The 24,128-nt window shown below is 40.4% G+C and overlaps 1 protein-coding gene across 5 annotated transcripts in view; it reads right to left on the reverse strand.

Moving 5' to 3' along the window:
* Positions 1–24,128, reverse strand: part of KIF16B (kinesin family member 16B) — a 92,102-nt gene that overhangs the window by 34,476 nt on the left and 33,498 nt on the right. For 3 of the 5 annotated variants that reach the window (XM_035110047.2, XM_035110043.2, XM_035110046.2), the window contains 11 exons: positions 20,359–20,478; positions 19,884–19,935; positions 18,601–18,738; positions 10,400–10,482; positions 10,127–10,215; positions 7,803–7,835; positions 7,491–7,544; positions 5,329–6,678; positions 2,827–2,985; positions 1,718–1,823; positions 378–428 (listed from right to left, as the gene is read on the reverse strand). In XM_035110047.2, the coding sequence (XP_034965938.1) occupies positions 378–428; positions 1,718–1,823; positions 2,827–2,985; positions 5,329–6,678; positions 7,491–7,544; positions 7,803–7,835; positions 10,127–10,215; positions 10,400–10,482; positions 18,601–18,738; positions 19,884–19,935; positions 20,359–20,478 (2,235 nt within the window). The remainder of the gene's footprint in view (positions 1–377; positions 429–1,717; positions 1,824–2,826; positions 2,986–5,328; positions 6,679–7,490; positions 7,545–7,802; positions 7,836–10,126; positions 10,216–10,399; positions 10,483–18,600; positions 18,739–19,883; positions 19,936–20,358; positions 20,479–24,128) is intronic. The other 2 variants (XM_035110049.2, XM_035110045.2) reach the window with 1 other exon arrangement.

Raw genomic sequence — 24,128 nt, forward strand, 5'->3', positions numbered from 1 at the left:
AAGAGTGTGCCCTCTCATACCATTGACACAGGTTGGAATTTAGAGCAGTTGATTGATTGATTGATTGAATCTAAGTTGCAGTATATCAGGGTATTCACCAATTACTTACACCTAAATATATAAACATTGTTTCTAAATTATAGATTGCTGAAACTGTTGCAGTGTCAAATATATATATATATAATAATAATAATAAACTATGACCAACTGAAGTTTTACCATAGCAGACGCTTTAATTTTAAGCCTTATTCCATTGGCTATTAATCTTGCAGGGATACAGAATTATAATTATGCTGCAAAATGTTAAAGAAATTTAATTACAGAGCATGCCATAATTTAAGATTAGCACTTCTTCAAGATGACAAGCTATAACTTACCTCATACTTCAACTTGCGTTGAGCAATATCATTATAAAACTTCTCGTTATCCTGGAAAGCAGGCAAAGTTCAAGTGTTCAGAAAAGTGGCACAAAAGTAATCAAAGTAATCAAGACAACAAATGGCCCATCTCAGCTGGGATATTAGCAATGCCAGCCCATTTAGTCCAAATGCTCAGATTTGGCAAATGGAAAATCTGGAAAATGCACCAAAGTGAGCACATGGTAGTCTGCTTATCCCCCCAAAGCTCACTCCCACTCTGTAACTGTAGCAAGAGAACGCAACCACTGGCATCAGCACCCCAGTAATGGTCTATGATGGGGTACAATCAGTGCAGGCTGAAAAAACACCACCAGAAGAATCAGGAAGACCAAAATTTTAATAAGGAATGGGGAAAATATATAATTTACCGTAAAAACCACCATAAAAAACAATTAAAATTATCAGGAGGATTGGAATAACACTTGTAGTTTAATGTTAAAATGTGGGTATACAGTAGTACCTCGGGTTACGAACACGATCCGTTCCGGATCGCGGTTCGTAACCCGAAAAGGTCGCAAACCGAGCGTGCGCTTCTGCGCATGCGCAAAGCGTGCGCGTCGCTTCTGCGCATGTGCGGAACGCGCCGAAAACACTTCCGGGTTTACGGAGTTCGTAACCCGAAGTGTTCGCAACCCGAGCGGGTCATAAACCGAGGTACGACTGTAATGGAGATTTAATAGATTTGGATTAATAGACAAGATGCAGGAGGAAAAGGTTAATATAAGGACCCACAAAGGGGAGGGAGGAAGTTCAGGAGATTCTTCAGAATTCTCTTTCTATGTTGGTTGGTTGATAATTGTTTGTAAATTATTTAAATCTGAAAAAATCTATATTTATTTATTTATTTAAAAACCTATACCTTTCCAAGCCTCATGTAGAAGGCTGTTTTGCATTCTCTCGTTGCTCTCTTCCACTTTCCAGCCACAGGTTCAGGAAATACACGCACACAAGGGACACGCTGCAACATTTTGGTACAGTGCCCCATTTATCATTTACAAATTATTTAGCACCAACTGCAATAACCATGTTGTCAGGGATTAAATCGAGGGGAATAAGTGGGTCTGGTCGCATGTACAAAAGCAAATGTACTTCAGATAAGTAATTCAAACTCCATTTTACTGCTGCTTGAACCACTGTGCGAGAAAAAGGGAAGCAAAAGCGGTTTCTCTCTCTTTTCTGAGTTGGCAGTTATCAACGCACAGACGAATATGAGGGAAATACAACTTTGTGGAGACACCCTCCCCCCCAGATGTGACCATAAACTCATGCTTAGGGACAGACCGATTATATTTTCTCACCTTTGAAAGTTCTGCAGACTGAAGGAGGCTATTATTATTTTCTCCACATGTATAGTGTATGTTTTGAAGACGCCTTTGAACTTCTTCTTCAATAAAGGCATTTATTCTAGATATTTTTAAAATTGCAAATAAAAGAGAGAAGAATTATTCAACTATGTAAAGGACCATTAAGGCTCTGTCCCCTAGGTAACCTTGAACAAAAAGACTAAGAGTCCTTTGATGGTTAGAGATAAGGCAGGATGATGGAAGTGTTAATAATGAACAGATTTATGGTCTTAATATATTGTTACCTGTCCCGAGACTTTGGAAGGGACAGGCTACACAATAAATAAGTAGTACATTAGTACAGTCACTTCAACTGCAGGAGGAATTGCTTGCCTTGCTCTTAAGTTTCCTGCACTTACTAATTGCAGTAAAGACAAGAATTAGTGACAGCCAATTCCCCCATTAAGTTAAAACATCCAGTGGCAGCCATAGGCTGCAATTATCCATTAAAAATCTATGAAAGCTTTGCTGTTGCCTTCAGTAGCAACAGGACTGCTTCCACAGATTTCAGCATATAATTCTAGTTCCCACTGTGAAATTTGCTTATTTATAATAGGAGAAAGCATTATCATCAGAGTTGCTAGAGAGAGCACGATTTTGGTTTAAAGCAACAGAAGGAAGAGCAAAATGGTGCACACGATGATAATGTTGTTTTTAAAAAAACACACCTCAAGGGTCCTTGCGGGGGTGGGGAGATTTGGCTCTCTGTATGCTATTGGATAATATTTTATATTCTCTTGATTACATGGCATTAAACAGATTTCCCAGCCGCTGTGGCAATCATAAAACGCTGCAAACCCCTGGGCTCTGTTTTTAAGAGACCAAACTCATGAGCTTACCTCAGGTAAAATCAAAAAAAGTTCAGGGTCTTATTTGGAAAACATTTCAAATGCCTCAAAGCAAAGAACTGTGCCATTATACTCTGATTACAATGAAAGCATTCTTTTAGCAGTGCTATTAAAAGACATCCATCTAAAAATACTTCTGAAGAAAATTGTGTCATAGATTTATTTATTTATTGAAGATGTAGAAGTTGTAAAAAAAAAACCACCAGGAATACATACCTGTCATCTACCAATGGAATAAAGTGGGATTGAGATTTTGTAACACTAGAAGGGGAACTGCTATGGGACAATCTCTCTTCTCCAGTTCCTAGGGACCCTTTTTCAACCCCATCGCCTTCATATATCTTCTGCTTTAACTGCTGTATTTGCAAGTCCAAGCTGTCAGCGAAATTTCAACATGTATTATTTAAGATGCATCAACACAGTGTAGAGTTTCTTAAAGCTTTGCTGCAGTCAACGTCCTTAAGAGAAGCTGCAACACCCCCTCCCCCAAGTTTCAGCCTATAGAGACAAAATAAATTTAGGCAATTTTCAGCTCGTAGGTAATTCTTATCCTAGGGGTAAGAAACTAAAAGCCTGTGAAAACAGGGGTTTTCTTTCTTGTCCCTGGCACAATCAATAAGGTGGTGGGCGAAAGGGTAGAAAACTCATACTAAGCTGGATTGTAAGAGGGTCTCTCTAATAAACTGCACATATGTGGACCCAATTTCAACAGTGCTTACTGCCTCCGATCATACTTGTGTCTAATATGGTAGTCACAAAAATGGAGTCAAAATGGTTCGAGAAGAAATTAAATCAGGATGTTATTCCATAAGGGGCATTTCCTTAGATTGTAACATTCTTTTTGTCAATATATGTGCCTAAGTACTCATTTGTCAACAAGGAACTTCATTAGGATTTAAATATATTAGTTAAACAAATGAACACTAGTAATTTTCACAGCAAATATCTTAGTCAGCTCATTAAAGTTAGATTGATTCATGAGTCTTAGGCCATTAGCAACACTTGAGTAACCCTGCCTCATTTCAGAGCATCAACAACAATTCAGCAATTCAGTCTCCAGAGGAACTGGCGTAAGTCAAAAGATGCCATTAGATTTAAACAAATGAACACAAACATGTTTTTAAATGTTCAAGTATTTTAGAAGAAGGCAAACTTATTTCAACAGAGCAGAAAGTCCATGATTGGTGGGTGCCTCTTTTAAACCTAGAGTAGAAAACTAGTATGCTAAAAACAACATCCCTAGGTAGACAATTAATTTGCTTTCTTTGCTTTCAAATGCAAGCAGCCTTGCATATCCTGACAGTCCATACGCCTTAAAGATCACTCAAAATGATCATTTTGCAGGGGGTTGGACTAAATGACCCTTGGGTACTTTCCAACTCCCCTAGAATAGAATAGAATTCTATGATTTTATGAAAATTTGAATCTAATACTTGCACTGGAAAGTATTTAAGAATTTTAACAATTCCCCTCCACCCACCCCAAAAGTTAACTGCTTGCTACATGTATACATGCACAGCTGATCCAAATCCAAATTTTCTACTAGGGGGAAAGAGACAACATCACTCATTCCATTCCATGGAACTGCTGCAATGTTAAATGAGCAATATTATTTGTTTAGACATATGGTTTGGTCCACGTCCAAAAGAGCCGAAACCAAAATAATAAAGTTGTATCTTCATCCCACAATGATTCACTGGAATAGGAATTTAATATCTCCCCCACAAACTAAAAAAAGTTCTTACTACAAGAAGCAATCGACAGCTGCCTTTAGTTTGGAGGCTATCATTCCTGCTGCACTGAAGTTAGGCTTGTCTGTGGGTTTTTTATTTTTCTGCTATTTGTGTAATGGTTATAATTCTTAACAAGCAATTGGAACTCTACAGAAAAATCTGGAAGGTAGAACACTGGCACAATAGAAGTTTAAAGAAGTTTTCAGCTTCTCCCCTCAGAGATTGGCCACCCATCTGCCCCCAAAGAGGCAGTTTAATGGCCAAACTAGACACGACATTTAATGGGTCTCTGTCTTCAACATGCACTTCTGGAAAAAATGCAAACATCTGCTGGGGTGGTACTTAGCAGAATCCTAGGAAATGGGGAGTGAGTTTAACCTAGGCTTCCTCAAACTCGGCCCTCCAGATGTTTTTCGCCTACAACTCCCATGATCTCTAGCTAGCAGGACCAGTGGTCAGGGATGATGGGAATTGTAGTCTCAAAACATCTGGAGGGCCGAGTTTGAGGAAGCCTGGTTTAACCCTTCTCCTTTCTTGCTGTTGTCGTGACAATACAGTGAAACCTTGGTTGTTGAATGCTTTGGAAGCCGAACAATTTGGAACCCAAACACCGACAACCCAGAAGTGAATGCTTCTGTTTTTGAATGCGCCTCGGAAGTCAAACAGCTTCCGAGGCGCGTTTCTCCATTTTTAAAAGGAATTTGCCGACCGGCAATTGCGCCTCGGTTGTCAAACGTTTCAGAAGTTGAACGGTCTTCCGGAACGGATTATGTTCGACAACCGAGGTTCCACTGTAATTGCTTCTCCGAAAACCACTAGGAAAGCACAAAGGAAGCGCCTACAGCTAAAAGGAACAACCTTTACAACAAGGACCCTTCAGCTGCCATAAATTTGGGCGACTAGTAAGTACTTTGGGGTGTATTAAAACTGGGTGGCATTGAAAAGGTGCAAGTACATGTTTATTAATGATAAAATTGATTCTTACTGTTCTCTGTCTTCTTCCAAGGCTTTTTGTTCTGCCTCTAGAGTAGCTTGCAGGCCTGCCTGTTCGCTGCAACTGCTGTTCAGAGTTGCAAGCTTCTGTTTTTGCTCCTCAATTTCTATGGTTGAATGACGCTGCAAAGCAGAGTGTCGCCTTTCCAACTTAGCCACCGCTTGCTCCAGTGCCTCTCGTTGCTGCTTTTGCTTTGATTCTAGAATTTCTTTCTCCTTCTTCCGAACTTTCTCTTCTTGGCGAGCTACATTGGCAGTGAATTCAAATGTCTCTTGAAGCTGCTGCAGCTGGCTGGCAGTTGCCTTGTGCTGTTCTAGCTGATCTTCTTTTTCTTCCATTTCTTTTTCAACTTCATAAAGAGTATTGTCCAAGTTCTGCAGGCCTCTATCGAGAACTTCGGAGGCTCTCTGCTTTTCTTCCAACAAAGCTGGCAAATGGTTATTTGTCAGATACAGAAGCTGCCGTTCTTTAAGCTGCAGCCTGTATTCACATGATTTTATTTTGTTACATTCTTCAACTGTTAAGGCAGCATCCAGCATGTTTTCATCATTTTTCTCAAGGTTTAAATGTTGTGCATGTGCACACTTCAAACGATTCAGATTTTCACGCTCATCAGCTACATCTTTTTCTAGATTATCCCTTTGCTGAACCAACTCTCTCTCTAAACTAGTTAGCTGTTCTAGCTGCCTCCTCTTGAAATCCATGAAGTTGTACTGTGCCTTTTCTAACTCTTCGCTGTTTTCATCTCCTTCAGATCTGGCCTCTTTGACTCGCAAGAGGGACTCTCTGATGTCTTCAAGATTCCTCTTCTCTTCTTCAGCCCTTTGCACATCTCCTAGTTTGACCAGATGTATCATGGCTTGTTTGTCTCTGAGCTGCTCTTCTAAGTTTGCCACCAGCAATACTTGATCTCTTTCTTCCTCTTCCAACCTCTTTTTTTCCAATTCTAACTTGATATACTGTTCCTCTTTTTCCTTTTTAAGCTTTTCCAGTTCTCGGAAAATCTGCATTTTCTCCGCTTTTTCATTCTGATTGAGCTCTTGTAATCGCTGAAGTTCTTCTTTAACTCGAGCAAAAAATTCTTCTTCTTGTTTCTTTTTTTGAAGCTCTATTTCTTGCTGCTCACGTAATCTCTCTTCTTCAAATTTTTCCTTTTCTGCCAGCAAGTCTTTCATCCTGCTTTCTATATGAAAGCTTTTCCTTTTAAGATTCTCCTCTTGCTTTCGGATTTGCAGCTGAACTATTTCCGTTTCCTTACGTTGAGACTCCACCTCTTGCTGCATTCTTTCTAGTTCAGCTTTGTTAGACTTTTGCTTTTCCTCCATTTCTTCTATCAGCTTTCTAAAAGTTTTTTTTAAGGGGGGGGAAGGGAGAGAGGGAGGGTTGTATTTTTTTCAAATATTTTGTACCTAGGACATGTAAAGCTTTACAAATGTATCTGGCCTCTTTGCCTTCTATTTTCTTATTTATGGAAAGCTGATCTGTTATGAAGTAACTATTGGCAGAGGCAACCCTTGAACAAAATCAATATAACTCTGCATTAAGAAAATCTGGTTTTTAAAGCAAGTTATTCATTAAAAATAATTATTAACACTATAAAGATGTGTGCATAGAATGTTAATAAGTACAATGAAGTTTGGGGACGCGGGTGGCGCTGTGGGTTAAACCACAGAGCCTAGGGCTTGCTGATCAGAAGGTAAATGGCGTTTCCGTGTGCTGCTCTGGTTCGTCATGCTGGCCACATGACCCGGAAGCTGTACGCCGGCTCCCTCGGCCAATAATGCGAGATGAGCGTCGCAACCCCAGAGTCAGGTACGACTGGACCTAATGGTCAGGGGGTCCCTTTACCTTTACCTTTTACAATGAAGTTTATGGCATAAACACATACTTAAAAAAATTCATAGTTGATTGATAAAATGTACAGTACAAAAAAACTAAGGTAATTTTATGTACTTCCTTGTTTGCCCTTCCATGTTAGATTTGTCTAATGGAAAACTCTGCAAAGCCTGAAAGCTAACAAATGAATTTTCTTCCCCATTTCCCTAAGATTTAATGCGTGAATAAAATATTCCAGTAAAAGAAATAATCTAATTCCTCTTCTTTCTACCAATTATAAACATTCTTCTTTACATTCAAACATCCATATCAGTTACCTTTTACTTTCTAATTTTTCGAGTTCTTCTCGTTGCTGTCTCTCAAATTCTAATCTGTTTTTTTAAAGGAAAAGCAACATTAAATTTTAAAATAGAAATTATGACGAATGGTTAGAACTGACACTTTCTATAATTTGATATACTGTATAATTTAATATACTCAATAACTTAACAAAGTGAGTTTTATATTGCATATAATTTATAACCAAAACACAGCCACATTAAGTAAGACAGTTGAACGATTAGCACGGCTTCCACAAGTTAGGGACATGCAGGTATAGCAATCAATATAATGAAATTTAGTGTCTCTACCTTAGACAGATTGGTCCTTTAATAGGGAAAAGGCTGCCAGAGGAGGTAGAGAGAAATAAAGTCATCAGTAAAGAAAAGAATGTATAGGTATAAGATTAAAGAGAAAAGCAGCAAAAAAACAGTCTCTAACATAAACTTATGCTATCACAAATATTTCTGCTGTCTATCCCCTCCTGGAATCACATACTATTCCTTTTTTTTGGAGGGGGGGTGTCTCTCAAACCTTTAATATGGCACATTGTCTACACTTAAACAGCTACAGTATTACTCCAAGATACTTTGGGCCTTTTCGGACATTTAAAAATCACTCCCTGTATAGTATTCATGGAACCACAGTTTCAAGGTGGAAGCTAACATGTATCTCTATGAAATCAGCCATCAGCAATTTAAAAGGGAGAATGCCCTCTCTTGTCCCAAGCATGGCTGTTTGCTGTTTCGAGATACTCTATATTCTCTGCAGGGCTAACCAAAGTAGAGAGAGAATATATCTGGTCAGTTTTGCCCTAAATACTTGGCTTGCACTGGGTTTCCACTTTAGGCTTGTGTCGCTCCAAAGTCAGTGCACATCAGAACCAATGCTCCATGCAGGCTCACAAGCAGAAGAATAAAATGACTACAGTGGTGCCTTGATACTCAAATGCCTTGGTTCCCAAACGCTGAAAACCCAGAAGTAAGTGTTTGGGTTTTCAAATGTTTTTTGGAAGCCGAACGTCTGATGCAGCTGTCGGCTATTGTTTCCGGGGCACCTGCACCAATCAGAAAGCTGCGCCTTGGTTTTCGAACATTTCGGAAGTCCAATGGACTTCCAGAATGGATTAAGTTTGGCGCTTTTGTTTTTGCTATTTATTTTGCGTTTTTGAGGCTTTTTTGGTTAATTTGTTTTTGTGACTGTGTGCAACCCAATTCAGCTACTGATCGATTGATTTTGTGACTGCAGAAATGGATAAAAGCCCCCCATTCAAACAATGACTATAATCAGTGCAGGTAAGAATTTTTTTTCATTTTTATTTTTTATTATCTACAATACTGTCTTAGTACAGTACACTGATTATTGCTTTCATTTTATAGATCAATGGTTTCGTTAGATAGTAAAAATCATGTTAAATTGCCGTTTTAGGAGTTGTTTTTAAAAGTCTGGAACGGATTAATCCGTTTTGCGTTACCTTCTATGGGAAAGCGCACCATGGTTTTGGAACGCTTTGGTTTTGCAACAGGCTTCCGGAACGGATTAAGTTTGAGAACCAAGGTACCACTATACAGTGAAAATCAGATAGGAAAGATTTCAAGGCTCCAAATTGGTGTGCTTTAAAGAAGTGCTTGGACAACCCCCACCCACCTGCAGATGCTATATTGTAATTGTTTAAAGGGATATTAGACAAATTCATGGAAGCCAGGTTTATCAATGGCTGCCAGCAAAAGCAATTGGTCTTAATGCCAATTGGTGGGTACAAGCCCTGAGGGAAAAGCTACTGCTTGCCCCACCTGCTTTGTCGGTTTCCTAGAAGCATTCTTCTGTGAACCAAGCTACATGTTAATGCCAAATGCATGGTCATATTTAACATATCTGGTGCATTATTATTTTAGCAGACGCTGCCTTCCAATACCCCAAAGCAGCTTTGATGGCACATGCTGCAAACATATGTTCAGCACCGCAATACTGTTGTAGGAACTTCAACCGTTTCCATTATGAAAAGTCGTGTTTTAAGAAGTCCCAAAGAAGGCAAGAATATAATGAGCGCAGAGATTTATAGAAGACAAGGAATAAGAACCTCGGGAGAGGACAGAAAGCAAAACTGGACTTTTCCTCGGCTGCATTGTGACCACTATCCCACACAAATACAGTGGTACTTCGGTTTTCAAATGTAATCCGTTCTGGAAGACCGTTTGACTTCTGAAACGTTCGAAAACCGAGGCACAAAGGGCTGGCTACAAGTTCAATTGGAAAAATGGGAAAATATGCAGCAGAGGCCGATTGACTTCCAAGGTGCGTTCGAAAACGGAAGCAATTACTTCCGGGTTTTTGGCGTTTGAAAATTGAAATGTTTGGCTTCCGAGATGCACAAAAACCACTGTAATTCAAAAAGAGGGACACAGGTTGACTCAATAGAGAAGAATGTTTAGATATGTGTCTACTTCTACATAATGAAGACCAAATATCCCAAGCAACATTACTTAACAAGTAGCTTGATAAACACCAAGCTTCCACATGCACCAGCTTAGTTAGGAAAAGTGCTCTTTTCAAAAGCTGAAATTACTCACACGCACACACACACACACACACATGGACATGATATCACAAGGAATTTAAATTGGAACATACTCACCCTGGATTATACAGCATAACTGCTGAGAGGTTTTCACAAGATTTTGAAAGATCTGACATGGACAAACTGAAGGAAGAAAGCAGTCCACTCTAATAAGACAGCAGAAGATCAAATAATTACTTACTACTAATATCAAAGTACATTTTCCTTAAAACTGCTCACATTTCCCCAGACAAAATATGCATTAATCTCACAATGCGAATTAGGGCAACCTGCCTATCTAATGCAAAAGTGGCATCAATAAGGGACACAGGAAGAAATAGCCCAACTCGCCTTTCTTTTTTCTCTCAATTTGGCTGCTTCCTTCGGATGATTGAAACGAAACATATTTGTTCTTCCAAGTAATATTACAGCACCTGGCAAGAAAGAAACATAATTCAATTGACTACATAACACATTAAGGGAGCTTTTTTGAGGGAGTACAGATTCTGAACACGAACACACACACACATACACACACACACACACACACACACTCTGGCAGTATTCGCATCTAACACTAAACATTTCAAGCAAGCCTGTGTTCAGATGACATGCAAAGGCAGCACATTTGAGCAATCTCTGTAAGCCATAGTTTTGCTTACCAGGACATGTAAACTAGGCCAATTAGTTTGCTCCATCAAGTAAAAAGCAAAACAGAGCCAAAAAAATTAGGTGCAGAGAACTGCCAATGTTTCAAATTTAATATACTTAAGTTTATGTTCTTCTTCAGTACTGCTTTAAAATGAATTTAATAAGGAACAGAAGGGTCTTGCCTACCCATTTATGAACACGTCAAAGCAACTTATTGGCAGCAAACATTATCTCTCAATACTATTCTTATACGTGCTCTCAAGGCCTTTTGAAGGGATCAAAATGGAATAAAAAAGTGCTTCAGTTACCACATTCTTAGCCTTTTCCTGAAAGTTTCCCATTATTTCCAATAAAATGAAACACACACACTTTCATACATATTTTTAAAAGAGAAAAGTATGTGAAAATGCATGTGCATTTCAGTTTTAAATGTTCTGCTTCTGTAAACATTTTTTCTAAAAAAAAATAGTAATTCATAAACAGAAAATACTTTGAAGAGGATTATCTTCTTGACACCCTTTTTAAAATGTCAGGTATGCAATGTCCATCAAAACAAGTTTCAGAAGAAAAAAACTCTTCTCAAATTACCCCAAGATCTTTTTTCACCTGTAGTAAGCTAGCATCACCCAGCAAGTGGAGGTTGGCAAGGCTTGGCAGAGGGGCACCTCCACCCCACCTAACACTTTCCCCCACCCCAGTTGGGCACAAGAGAGGCTGGATTGCAGTGCTAGGCTGGCATCCTAACCTTGGATCTTAACTATGGAAACTATGGATTCCACAGGACTTACTCCCAGTTATGTGGGGCTCAGAGTGCAGCCTTATGTAGTTAACTTGCCTCTAAAAGTCACAAAGATATAGCAATCCACTTGGATTTCAACTGTCTAGATGAGGATACTGACATGAAATATTTCCCTCAGATATGAGCATACCCAGTGCTTTCCCCCCTATAAAAATAGGTGCTGATACTCACCATGAAGTTGTTACAATAAGTGCCACACTTTTTAACAACAAAAAAGAGGTGCAGGTACTGCATACCACTGAGTACCCCCTGGAAAAAAGCACTGAGCATGCCCCCTCTCACATCCACATTAAATTAGAAATGTAATTTTAAATGACAGGATTTCTAGAGAACCTTTGTAATTAAAATGCAGAGTAAGGTCATATTCCATAATGGGCAAACACATATGTAATCCAAAGCAACAGCTTCCCTACTTGTCCATCCATGTGGCATTCAAGTGATAAAGAGCAATGAAGAAAAGAAGCAGGATAACAGGACAGGCTTGTCCTGGCTCAACCCTTCAGTTGAGAACAATAGTAGGTCTGGGGAGACACTAAGCTATGGTTACCAGACGTCCCCGTTTCCCAGGGACAGTCCCTGGATTTACAAATCTGCCCCCGGACAAAATCCGTCCCCGGAATGTCCGGAATGTCCCCAGATTTCATTTAATGTCCCCAGGTTTATATTTTAAGTGTTGTAGATTTATTAGTAGGGAATGAATGTTGCGCAATTGGTTCAACGGCACAAAACACATCATATGGGAACGTCTGGCAAGGCAAAATGGTGGGCGCCATGGCAGCGAGCAGCTCCTGAAGCCAGCCAGAGCCAACTGCACTGCCAGGCTGGCTCCGGGCTGCTGAGACTGTTGCTGCCGCCGCCACTGCCACTGCCAAGGGGGAACCGGGGTGCCTGGCATGTCAACTGGGGGAATTGCTGACAACCCCCCCCCCCCGCCCCTCAACCCAAATCAAGCCAGGAGAGAGAGCACCCACCACCTGACTGACTGCCCAGTGGTGCTCTGGGGCCAGGAAAACCCCGGAGCCCACGCAGGGAGGAGGAGGAGAGGAGGAGAAGGAAGAGAGAGAAAGAGGAAGGAATTTTTCGAGTTCTTCTCGTTGCTGTCTCTCAAATTCTAATCTGTTTTTTTTAAAGGAAAAGCAACATTAAATTTTAAAATAGAAATTATGACGAATGGTTAGAACTGACACTTTCTATAATTTGATATACTGTATAATTTAATATACTCAATAACTTAACAAAGTGAGTTTTATATTGCATATAATTTATAACCAAAACACAGCCACATTAAGTAAGACAGTTGAACGATTAGCACGGCTTCCACAAGTTAGGGACATGCAGGTATAGCAATCAATATAATGAAATTTAGTGTCTCTACCTTAGACAGATTGGTCCTTTAATAGGGAAAAGGCTGCCAGAGGAGGTAGCCCATGCAGGGAGGAGGAGGAGAGGAGGAGAAGGAAGAGAGAGAAAGAGGAAGGAGAAAAAAGAGGGCAGCCCCGACCTTGCTGCACTGCTGCCGCAGCCGCCAAGGGAGAAAGGTAGGAGAGCACTGGGAGGGCAAGGACATGTGACTAAGCCCAGGCCCAACCCGACCCTACTCCACGGCGGCTAGCGCTCCAAGAGAGGAAGGCCAGAGGAAGGCCAGGCAACAGAGGAGACCACAGAAGAGACGCAACAGAGACCACAGAAGAGAATATATTACCTCTTCTTATTTTTTAATAACTTTTCTCCCCTCTTACAAAAAAAGTGTCCCCGGATTCTATGAAAAAAGTCTGGTAACCTTACACTAAGCACAAATAATCACAGTACAGTGGAAACTTGGTTCTCGAACTTAATCCGTTTCGGAACTCCGTTCGACTCCCGAAACGTTCGAAAACCAAGGAGCGGCTCCCAATTAGTGCAGGAGCCCCAGAAACAATAGCCGACAGCCACACCGGACGTTCAGCTTCCGAAAAACGTTTGAAAACCGGAACACTTACTTCCGGGTTTTCGGCATTCGGGAGCCAATTTGTTCGTCAACTAAACCGTTCGAGAACCAAGGTTCCACTGTATTTAGCCAAGACAGAAATGTGAGTGTGAAGAATGATATGCAGGCCTATGTAAGCCCCACACACAAGGTTCAGAAAGCAATGTGTAACAAGGCAACTTGGACCCATCTCAGCTGCTCCATGCTGCTTTTCGTACCCAGACAGACTTGAGCCAGTAGCCAACGGCAAAAGGTAGCAGGGTATGATTGCCAGAATGGGGAACCTGCAGCCTTTTTGGTGTAGCTGGACTCCAGCTATCATCAGCTGCAGCCAGCACGACCAATCGTCACAGCTGCTGGAAGCTGTAGTCAACAACACTGTTGGGGGTCCCATATGAATTTCCTGGCTCCAGATTAGAGACTCACAGCAGTCTGACACCATCAGTTCTTAGTTCTGAGGTTCTCCTAATGCACAAAACAAAATGCACCAGCTTGTTTCTGAACAACTACTTCCAGAGCCAATAAAATCAGCATGGTCCGCTTTTCAGTTTAAAAACACAGATGGGGAGGCATTCTAAAAATGAGCAGAATTAGGACAATCCTGGGGATCGTAATAAAATTGAAACATGGGATTTCAGCTTCTTTGAATTCACTCTCTCTGGTGTCAAAAGTGCAGCCCCAATCGTTACCCTTCAGTTTGATCTGTTTGCTCCAAACAAAAGAAGATGCTATTGAGTCATCTTTCCACGTTATGCCTTAATTATTCCTGGAACAGCTCAAACAGTTTTCTTGACTTGGAGAGATAAAAGAGTGCTCTAGAGGTTCCCAGCTACAAACTAGATCACATTCTGTAAATACCATGAAATACCATGTGCTCTGGAAAAACTATTTAAATAATTCAGTAGGGCAAAAGGAGGTGATAAAAAGGAGGCATGACTTGTGTTTTTAAAGATGAAGAGGCAAATACTGTTTGCGAGTTGGTTTGGAAGACTTCCTGCATTATGTCAAAAATACTCAATCTTGAATCCCCATTGCCTGTTAAACACACTGAGTGCAGCATCTTTGGTTAATTCTATCAATCCATTTATATTTCGGCCACTTCAACATTTCCAGCAATTTCCACTAACTAGAGCAGAATTGCATTTTTAAAAAAACACTACAGCTTGTGGATGAAAGCAAATGCCAAAAAGCAAACATAATCTCAATGCAACATGGCTCAGAACAATTTTCTTCGCATATTTCCACCCAAGGACCCCTTTTTTAATAATATGCCCAATTCACTATGGAAATTAAAATGTAATAGAGATTGTATGAAAAATATACTTTGCAAACTATGCCAAACCGCCTCTTGGAAAGGCAGAATCCAATGTTTTCTTTCAATTCAAAATTATGGTAACATTGCCTACTGCACTTTATCGCAGTCTAATCTTAAAGAAGATTTACTGTTCATAAAACTTTGTGCAGCAAAGCTATTTCAATACTATCACCGTAATTTATGCTATGCACCAGGCTGGCCTTCCTTTCAATTGGGATATTTTTATGAAACTATAGTCAAGGGTCCCAGCTGGTTACAATTCTGCCAGCTAACACTGTAAAATAGTTTTCTCTCTTAACTCTTTCATATGCTTGTTACTTCACAAAGCGTTTCTCATCCTTTCTGCCACCCTGAATGTTAAATTTACTATTTTCCTTTAAAAAGCTCAGAGAGTGATTTAAGCACACTGGCTCAGCTGTTTTGAAATAATGGCAAAAAAGCAGCTCTAAATGGCACATTTATATTCCAGCCCTATAAAGATTCACACACATGCTTCCCAAACATATAGGGAGTCTCAGGCTGCAGACTGACTGTGCAACAGAAGCCCTTATGACTTTGCACGAATAGAATGTGGCCACATTTGATTATACACAGAAGAAATTAGATTCTAAAAAAAGAATTAACATCTTGAGAGATGGCACTGGTGCTGAGTGCACAGCATTTCTGAGTCTTCTTAACTATTCAGAGATTGTAAAGCACTTGGAGGACGTGGTTGATTGAGTGGTATATCAATACTAAAAAAACAAAACTGCAATGCCCACGTTTGTAACAGCACGACACTTAATTCCATGCAAAGTTTGCATCTGTACCTGAACCAGGGAAACAATGATTTGTGCAAGCCATATTTCACTTGCTAACCAGGGTTACAAGTCCAGTTCAAACTGCAGCTTGCAATCCTCCTCTTTGGGCAAATTGGTACAGTTCAGATGTGGTGGCAAACAAAGAGAATTACGAGAGGAAATCCAAGAATCAAATGGAGGAGGAGAGATCGTTCAAGCTTGTTTACGTATCACCAATCCAAATTCTGGTGTTACATCTGAACCACCCAGCATTTCCGAAGCTCAACCAGGATTTATTCACGTGATTTCAAATGGCTTTTTCGAGTTAATTTTGAATGATGCCAATTTCAGTGCACATATCATGCTCATCATAACATTAAAAAGGGGTTGTGCAGGAAGGAAGAGTGAGAGAAATCAGCATGCCTATATCATGCCAGTAAATTAAATGTCTTCTGCCTGCATTGGATGACATTTCCTTTAACTAATGGTAATTAGTTTATAGTTGAAAATTGAGATCGAAAGTCTACTGGGGTGAACTATGTCATGTATATGTTTATGGGCTCACAAATAAGCATTCTTGGTGGCTGTGTTTTGCTTCTTCTGCAGATTCACCAAAGCATAAGCCAGTATTTTTTCATGGATATGGAGTGAGGCTTTGTGTGGCTAAAGCAAAATACTGTATTTAACATATTATTAACTATCCAAACCTCTTCAGATGGTAGTTTACTCAATGCCAAATACACTAAGTTATTACACAGTGTTTTCTAGCAAAATTGGTATCTAATATGGAATGACAAACATTCCTCATTATTTTAAGTCCTAACTCTATAATGAATCATAGAATTGTAGCATTGGAAGAGACTCCAACGGTCATCTTGTCCAACCTTCTGCAATGCAGGAATCTCATCCATGACAGAGGGCCATCCAACCTCTGCTTAAAAACCTCCAAGAAAGGAGAGTCCACAGCCTCCCGAGGGAGACTGTTCCACTGTCAAGCAGCTCTTCCTGTCAGAAGGTTTTCCCGAATGTTTAGTGGGAATCTCCTGCTGATGAAGCCTAGAATAGCATTAGCTTTATTTGCTGCTGCATCACACTGTTGACTCATGTCAAACTTGTGGTCCACTAAGACCCCAAGATCCTTTCCACATGGACTGCTAGTAAGCCAGGTGCCCCCCATCTTATATTTGTGCATCTGGTTCTTTCTGTCTAAGGGCAGAACCTTACATTTGTCAATATTGAAATTCATGCAGAAATATAAAAATCATTAGAAGCACCTGATATCATTTTTATGCATTTTTGCTTTTCTCTGCCAATGAGCCTTCTTCACATTCATCATCAAATGCTACATTTTCTGCAAAAGTATGTGACCCTCCAAACACATAATACGGGATACTGTTCCCAAGAAGACAACTTGCTACTACATGCCCTTTGGTTTTTACGCTACAAGATCTCACATGTAACACCATGCAAGATATCTGCTTTCAGGATAGAGAACAAGGTAATTCCAGGTATATTAATGTTTTTTGCTACATTTTACTGGCTGAAAAGCAGTTCCACTTTTCTTGCATTTTGCTATGTTAAATTTAAAAGACACATTAATGCCATCTCAATTAATTTTGATAAAGGCACGGTAGCTAATTACAAGGCATGCCAGTACAGTCCCCACAACTCTCCCAAAGAGTTTAACACATTTTCGATGCATGGTAATTTTAAAAGGAAAGTAGATTGTTAAGTGCAAAAGGAGCTAATCAGAAATATCTGAAGCAGGTATTTAAAGGTGCTGTGACTCCAGACTGTAAGAGTAAACACTATTTAAGAAACAGTGCTAAAACATGCATAATGAAAGCTAGCATGAAGACTCTCCAGCTTGTGAACTGTGATTTGGTGTACATGTTGCTGTCGTCTATTGACATTTAAGTTGATTGTCTTGGTTAATCCAGACTCTAAAGTTTTCCTCCAAAACAGGTTCTCAAAGTTAAGCCCATGAAGATATGAAGGAGGCTGGGGGGAACTTTTTCAGCCTCCCCAATTTCATATATACAAAAGCAAAGTCTGATAGATTGGTTAGCAGCACTCGTAAAGAAACAAAGCGAGCAGGATAAGAAAGGATCAGGAGTGTGCTTCAATAACCTTGGGGAAGAAACACAAAGGGGGAAATGTTAAAAATAATAAGGTTTTCTGTTAGGTGTCCAAACTCAAGCACTATAGGCCACTTGGGTATATCCACCTTAAAACCAGTTTAGTGGAGAAACTAATGAAAGGTCTTGCAATCCCCAGAGCAACTGCTTGGGCATTGTTCATGACACTCAAAAATACAGCAGTCTAGCAAGTTACCATCTCTTCCCCTCATCTTACTAATACTCAACAACTACAAGGCAGCTGTTGTGCTGAGAGAAGAACGGCAGCGAAAAATGAAGTGTAATCCCCTTCTTTTAAAGGAATAGTGGAAAATGAAATTGAACAGCTGAGCACCATTGCAGTGACAGCTTTAGTGCAAACAGAGTCCAATTAAAGAGTTGCCCCCAAACTCAATCCAGGCCACCAATCGTTTCCCTCTTTTTCTGGAATGGCCCAATGGCCACACCTGAACTGCAAGGAGATTACAAGCCAGTCTGACGATCCCTAAAATATCTAGAACGTGTAGGTGTGGGGTGGGGGTTGGTGGGTGTGTAAATAGAGATTATCAGTTGGTGGCATCCTCTGTCTTGGAGGCAATGGAGGAATGCACCTTTGGGGGGTGAAGTCAAACGCTGGAGAGTTAGAGCTCCGGCTGTGGTTGCAGAGACCAATACATGAGAGACATGTTTTATTGCAGCTGGGGCAGATGAAGGCATCCAGTTATGCCATGGTGCATCTGCAGCAGCACACATACTAAATAAACACACTGTATGTTGTACTTCTAATCACTGTATCGTTTGCATAATGAAAACAGAAGTTTGACATTTAACAGAAATTTTTATATAGAAAAAGAGCAGCAGGGGAAATAAGATCTCAAAATACAATGGATTTTCATTGCAAAGAAGAAAAGAAATGTATAGATACCTTGGTTGAGTTGTATGGCCTCTGTGATCTGAATTCCATTTACCGAACATTGTGCTCCACTCAGTGGTATTAAATTAACTGTTCCATTGAAATGTTCAAAGATGCAGTGCTCACTTTCCAAATCGAGGCCATGAAGGACTATGAAATGCAAATATTTTTTCTACTATTAGTAAACAAGAAGATAAGCCCAGGTACTTACGATACACAATTTAAAAATCTATTGACTCTCATCCTATTCACTGATGAAAGTGTTTCCTGAATTTTAAGCATCTTTTTTGCATTTTGTGTGTGTGTGTTTGCAAACAAAAGAGAGAGAGAGAAATATGTTGTATCCAGGAATTTCCTGCTGCCACCAAAAGGGCTCCCTTTTCTTAAGAGGCAGGACCCTGATGCAGCAGTGTGAGGCTCTCACACTGTTAACTGGATGCTGCTGAAGGCAAAAAGTTATTTTGCCAATCCCCTTGCCTGTGCAGCCTCTGTATTATCTCCCACAGTGCTTTGGAGGGCCCCCGAAACCTCCAGAACAGACTGGGGGGGGGGGCTCTGGGGGCTGCTGGGAGAAGGGAGAAATTAGATAAAAATACATCCTTAGTTTCTGTGGCAGGAGCATCTAGTGCAGGGGTCAGCAACCTTTTTCAGCCGTGGGCCGGTCCACCGTCCTCAGACCATGCGGTGGGCCGGACTATATTTTGAAGGAAAAAAATGAACGAATTCCTATGCCCCACAAATAACCCAGAGATGCATTTTAAATAAAAGCACACAATCTACTCATGTAAAAACACCAGGCAGGCCCCACAAATAACCCAGAGATGCATTTTAAATAAAAGCACACAATCTACTCATGTAAAAACACGCTGATTCCCGGACTGTCCGCGGGCTGGATTTAGAAGGCGATTGGGCCGCATCCGGCCCATGGGCCTGAGACTGCCTACCCCTGATCTAGTGCAACCTATTAAAAATAGTGTAAAGGGAGCAAAGTTAAGTGGTCTCACTATGAAACCACTGTATAAAAGTAGATTCAAGTTGCGGAAATATTACATGTATTTTCTGGTAACTTAAGCAGAACACTTAACACATAATTTTATTATTATGTGTTATTAATAATTATAATTAATTAATACTTTATTATTTATTATTTATTAGTGGAAACTGGGGCTGCTTCATTTACTGTTAAGAGAACTATATGTTAAGAGAACTATATATCTGCAGCATGAGGAATCCCCCCCCCCCCGTTTTAGGAAGATAACTCAGGCAGGGTTCCCCCCTCCCCTTATTTCATTTACCAATATCCTGTTCTGATGCTGCATCTTCTCTGCCAACGTGTGTTTGTCCTTCCTACAGAGAAGAGTAAAACTTATTTACTATGGCGCAAAAATAAAATGATTCCACATAAGTAGAACAATAGCCAAAACTGCTAATGAATTAAAGAGCTTTTATCAAGGAAATGTTCATTACTGTTCCTCCTTAACAGGCAAGAAAGAGAATCTTGAAAGTTTCCAAGCAGCATCAATTCACGGCCACAGCAAAATGAATGAACCAATATGCTCCACTAGGGTGCCATTCATCTGTCATTGACTCTTGGGAAAGATACAGGCAGTACTGACTGATACTTTTATACTAAACAAATTAGAGTACCTAACAGCTGATGCCACATTATTGCAGGGAAGTAATGGATGCTTAGCTTATTTAGACAACAAATTAACACTATCATTAAAATTGCCCATTTAGGAACGGGAAGCCAAATAAATATTGAGTTACCTTCAGGTGATACAAGATGATGCCAGTACTGAGAAGATCATCATCAATGCCTATTAGGTGAGGCAGCTCAGAATCTAGCACAACACCAATTCCTTCCTTCCTCAGAGCCAAAGTTTGCTCCTGCAACAATAAACAGGAAAAAAAGCTACTTACTGGGTCTATTTTTGTATGTGAATTCTACTGTCATAAAAGTTAAAGAGAAAAAAGTGAGTGAAATCACCATGACAGGGGGAAAAAGGAAAGATGATAGGCTACACAACACAAGATCTTACTATGCAATGTGACTGTTTCTTTATTGGAAAAGAAACAGCCCAGTTATTTATAAATAAGCAAACAGACGAATACAAAATGTATTGCAGCTTTTGACGCTTAGCTGTTTAAGGACAAAAAGAATTATCTATCCTATGAGCCTGGTGCAGATAGCACTCTGGTTTATTATTAAGTATTTATTTTATACCACTTCTCTGTTATAATATACCCACAACACTGCTTAGAAAAATCAAGATCTAGAATAATACCGCACACACAAACAGTAAGAAAAAAAGCCTTTGGAAACTGCAGCAGATTAAAAAGCAGGAAACTAGCAGAATAACCCTCTTTTATATAAACCAAATGGTAAAAAAACAAAAACCCTTCAGCGGTCATTGCTACTGTTAAACCTCGTCAGGACTTTTGGCTTCCAAAAATAGTTCGCAAACTGGAACGGTCACTTCCGGGTTTGGAGCGTTCAGGAGTCAAAACGTTCGAGAACTAAGCTGTTTGAAATCCAAGGTAATATGATTTTTTGTGTAACTGTGATGTTTAACTTATTTTTAGCTGTTTTGTTAATAGTGTTACATAGATGCCAATTGTTTTATTTGTGATTTGTGATTGTTTTACAAATGAATTGTTAAGTATTATATACAATTAATATTTTTAATCTTTTGTTTATAAGCCGCTTTGGGATTTATTTGAATAAAAAGTAGCATAGAAACAGAATCAATCAATTCCTACTTTAAGAGAAGGGATTTGCGTGTCCTCCCTCTACCAAGAGAGGAGAGATTCAGATCACACAGTAAATTGCCTCCTTTAAAGTGGTATGTGCTACTTAACTGATGAAACAGCCCAGTTTTTATGCCATATAATCATAGCTGCCAAGTCCGGATCGTAAAGATCCGGGATCGGCAGCGCGCGCACGACCGGAAGTTGCGTGACGCAACTTCCGGTGGCGCTTTGCCCTTCTATGGGCACCAGAAAATGGCGGCGCCAGCGCCGGAAGTCGCTTCCGCGCATGACCGGAAACACGTAAAAGCGACTTCCGGCGCCGGCGCCGCCATTTTCTGATGCCCATAGAAGGGCGAAGCGCCACCGGAAGTCGCGTCACGCAACTTCCAGTCATGCGCGGAAGCGACTTCCGGCGCCGGCGGCGCCATTTTCTGGTGCCCATAGAAGGGCAAAGCGGCACCAGAAAAATGGCCGCCGGGAAGAATCTAATTTAAGGGACAATGCCGGGATTTTCTGCCAAACGGGAGACCGCCGGGAAACGGTGAGAAAAAAGGGGTTTTCCCGGCGGATACGGGATACTTGGCAGCTATGCATATAATGGGCCCCAGATACAACTCTGGCAACAGCATTCTGCTACAGTAGATAAAAAAAGGGGGGGATTTAAAAAGAAGCATCTGAATGCTCTTCCAGGGCAGTCCCATAAATAATACCTTACAGCAGCCCAGTCTAGATATGACCACGGCACTGCTACAATTTGCATTATTCAATGGTGACTCAAAAAAGGCCAACAAAGTTGTGCAAAACCCATGTGATAGTGCCAGTGAAATGATTACAAAGAAAATAGGTGGTTTTTCCCCCATTTTAAGACCAACCCACCCACCCCAACATGCAACCTTCTGCTTATGAACAACAGCCAACTAACATAACCTCCTATGAATGCAGTAACTGGAGAAAATGCCAAAATGGAAGAAGCAGCCAAAATTCATAGAGGCAGATTTTTAATAGTAATCTGCTTAAATTGGAAAAAAGAGAACTTGAAATCAATGTCTCCTGCAGGTTTCATACCTGATTTGTTTAGTTGTTAAGAAGTTAAAACAGGCTAGATTGTCATGCTAATCTGATTTAGCCAAAATCAATTGCAATCCATGCTGCAAAAGTACTTTCTTTTGAGCTATAAAACATTACTGTTGTCTATAATTTAGCTTGTTTGGTTTATGGCTACCTGGTAATTTGCAGCTAATACCAATTGATTAAGAAGTGATCAGGTTACAAAGAGAAACCAGCTGAGCCCATATAAATGTTCTTTGCAAATGATTTAAGTATGCTTACTATCATTACCAGTCATTATTCAGTTCTCTTGTAATGTAACAGAAGATTCTATTGGTTCCAAGCAAAACAAGTGCTGGTACATAAAATTTATAACATTAACACAAAATAAAAATGAGAGAAGTATAATTGAACACAGCAGAACTAAATTAGTTGTCTGTCCTATATAACAGCCTCAGGAAAATGTGCTGACATACTGTGAGATATTGAGATCTTCCTTATGATAGGCATTGTAATGTTAAATCAGGCATGGAAGAGAAATGTTGGGGCTACTGTCAAGTACATAGCTAAATGCAACTAATTCCAAGTGGTCTAGGTAAAGGTAAAGGTACCCCTGACCGTTAGGTCCAGTCGCAGGCGACTCTGGGGTTGCGGTGCTCATCTCACTTTACTGCCCAAGGGAGCTGACGTTTGCCCACAGACAGCTTCTGGGTTATGTGGCCAGCATGACTAAGCCGCTTCTGGTGAACCAGAGCAGCGCACGGAAACGCCGTTTACCTTCCCGCTGGAACGGTACCTATTTATCTACCTGCACTTGCCGTGCTTTCGAACTGCTAGGTGGGCAGCAGCTAGGACCAAACAATGGGAGCTCACCTTTTTGTGGGGATTCCAACCTGCCGACCTTCTGATCGGCAAGCCCTAGGCTCTGTGGTTTAGACCACAGCACCACCCACATCCCTAGATAGATAGTGGGCTGGATGGATAGAACAAGCCTATTCACATCAATTCAGAAGGAAGTCCCACTGAATTCAGTGGAACTTACTCCCATGAAAGGGTACATAGCCCCACACTCAATGTATACTGAATGTAGGATACACTAAAACATGGCTAGGAGTATTTACATTTCTGTGTATGAAGGGGTAAGAGTGCATTTACCTTCACTATGCATGGACATGTTTGCATGCACTGACTATATGACAAAAACAGTATCTGAGATGAGAGCTGGGAAAGAGAAAAAAATGGGAGTCACCAACCAGCCTTCAAAACAAAAGCTATTTCACTGAATTGTCTCCATGAAAAAATGAATCCCTTAATGCTTGAAGTTCTGATATGCACAGAGCACCTACATTTCAGCCCAATTAAAGAAGTTGGAAAAACAACATATTTGACCTCTCATTTCTGAGCAGTGCTGAGAGTTGGTTCTGCAAACCACACACGTTTACACCAGGTAAAAATCAGTGGTAAAAATCAGATGCCTCATACAAGCTGAAGTTCCTTCCACTGACATTACACAGTCATAGAATCGGAAGGGACCCCAGGGGTCATCTAGTCCAACCTCCTGCAATGCAGTAATCTCTACTGAAGCATTCATGACAAATGGCCATCCAACCTCTGCTTAAAAACCTCCAAGGAAGGAGAGTCCACCACTTCTCACATGAGTCCATTCCATTGTCAAAGGGTTCCTCCTGCCAGAAAGTTCTTCCTGTTAAGTCAGAATCTGCTTCCTTGCCATTTAGATC

The sequence above is a fragment of the Zootoca vivipara genome, chromosome 3 (assembly GCF_963506605.1).
Source record: "Zootoca vivipara chromosome 3, rZooViv1.1, whole genome shotgun sequence".
NCBI classification, from domain to species: Eukaryota; Metazoa; Chordata; class Lepidosauria; order Squamata; family Lacertidae; genus Zootoca; species Zootoca vivipara.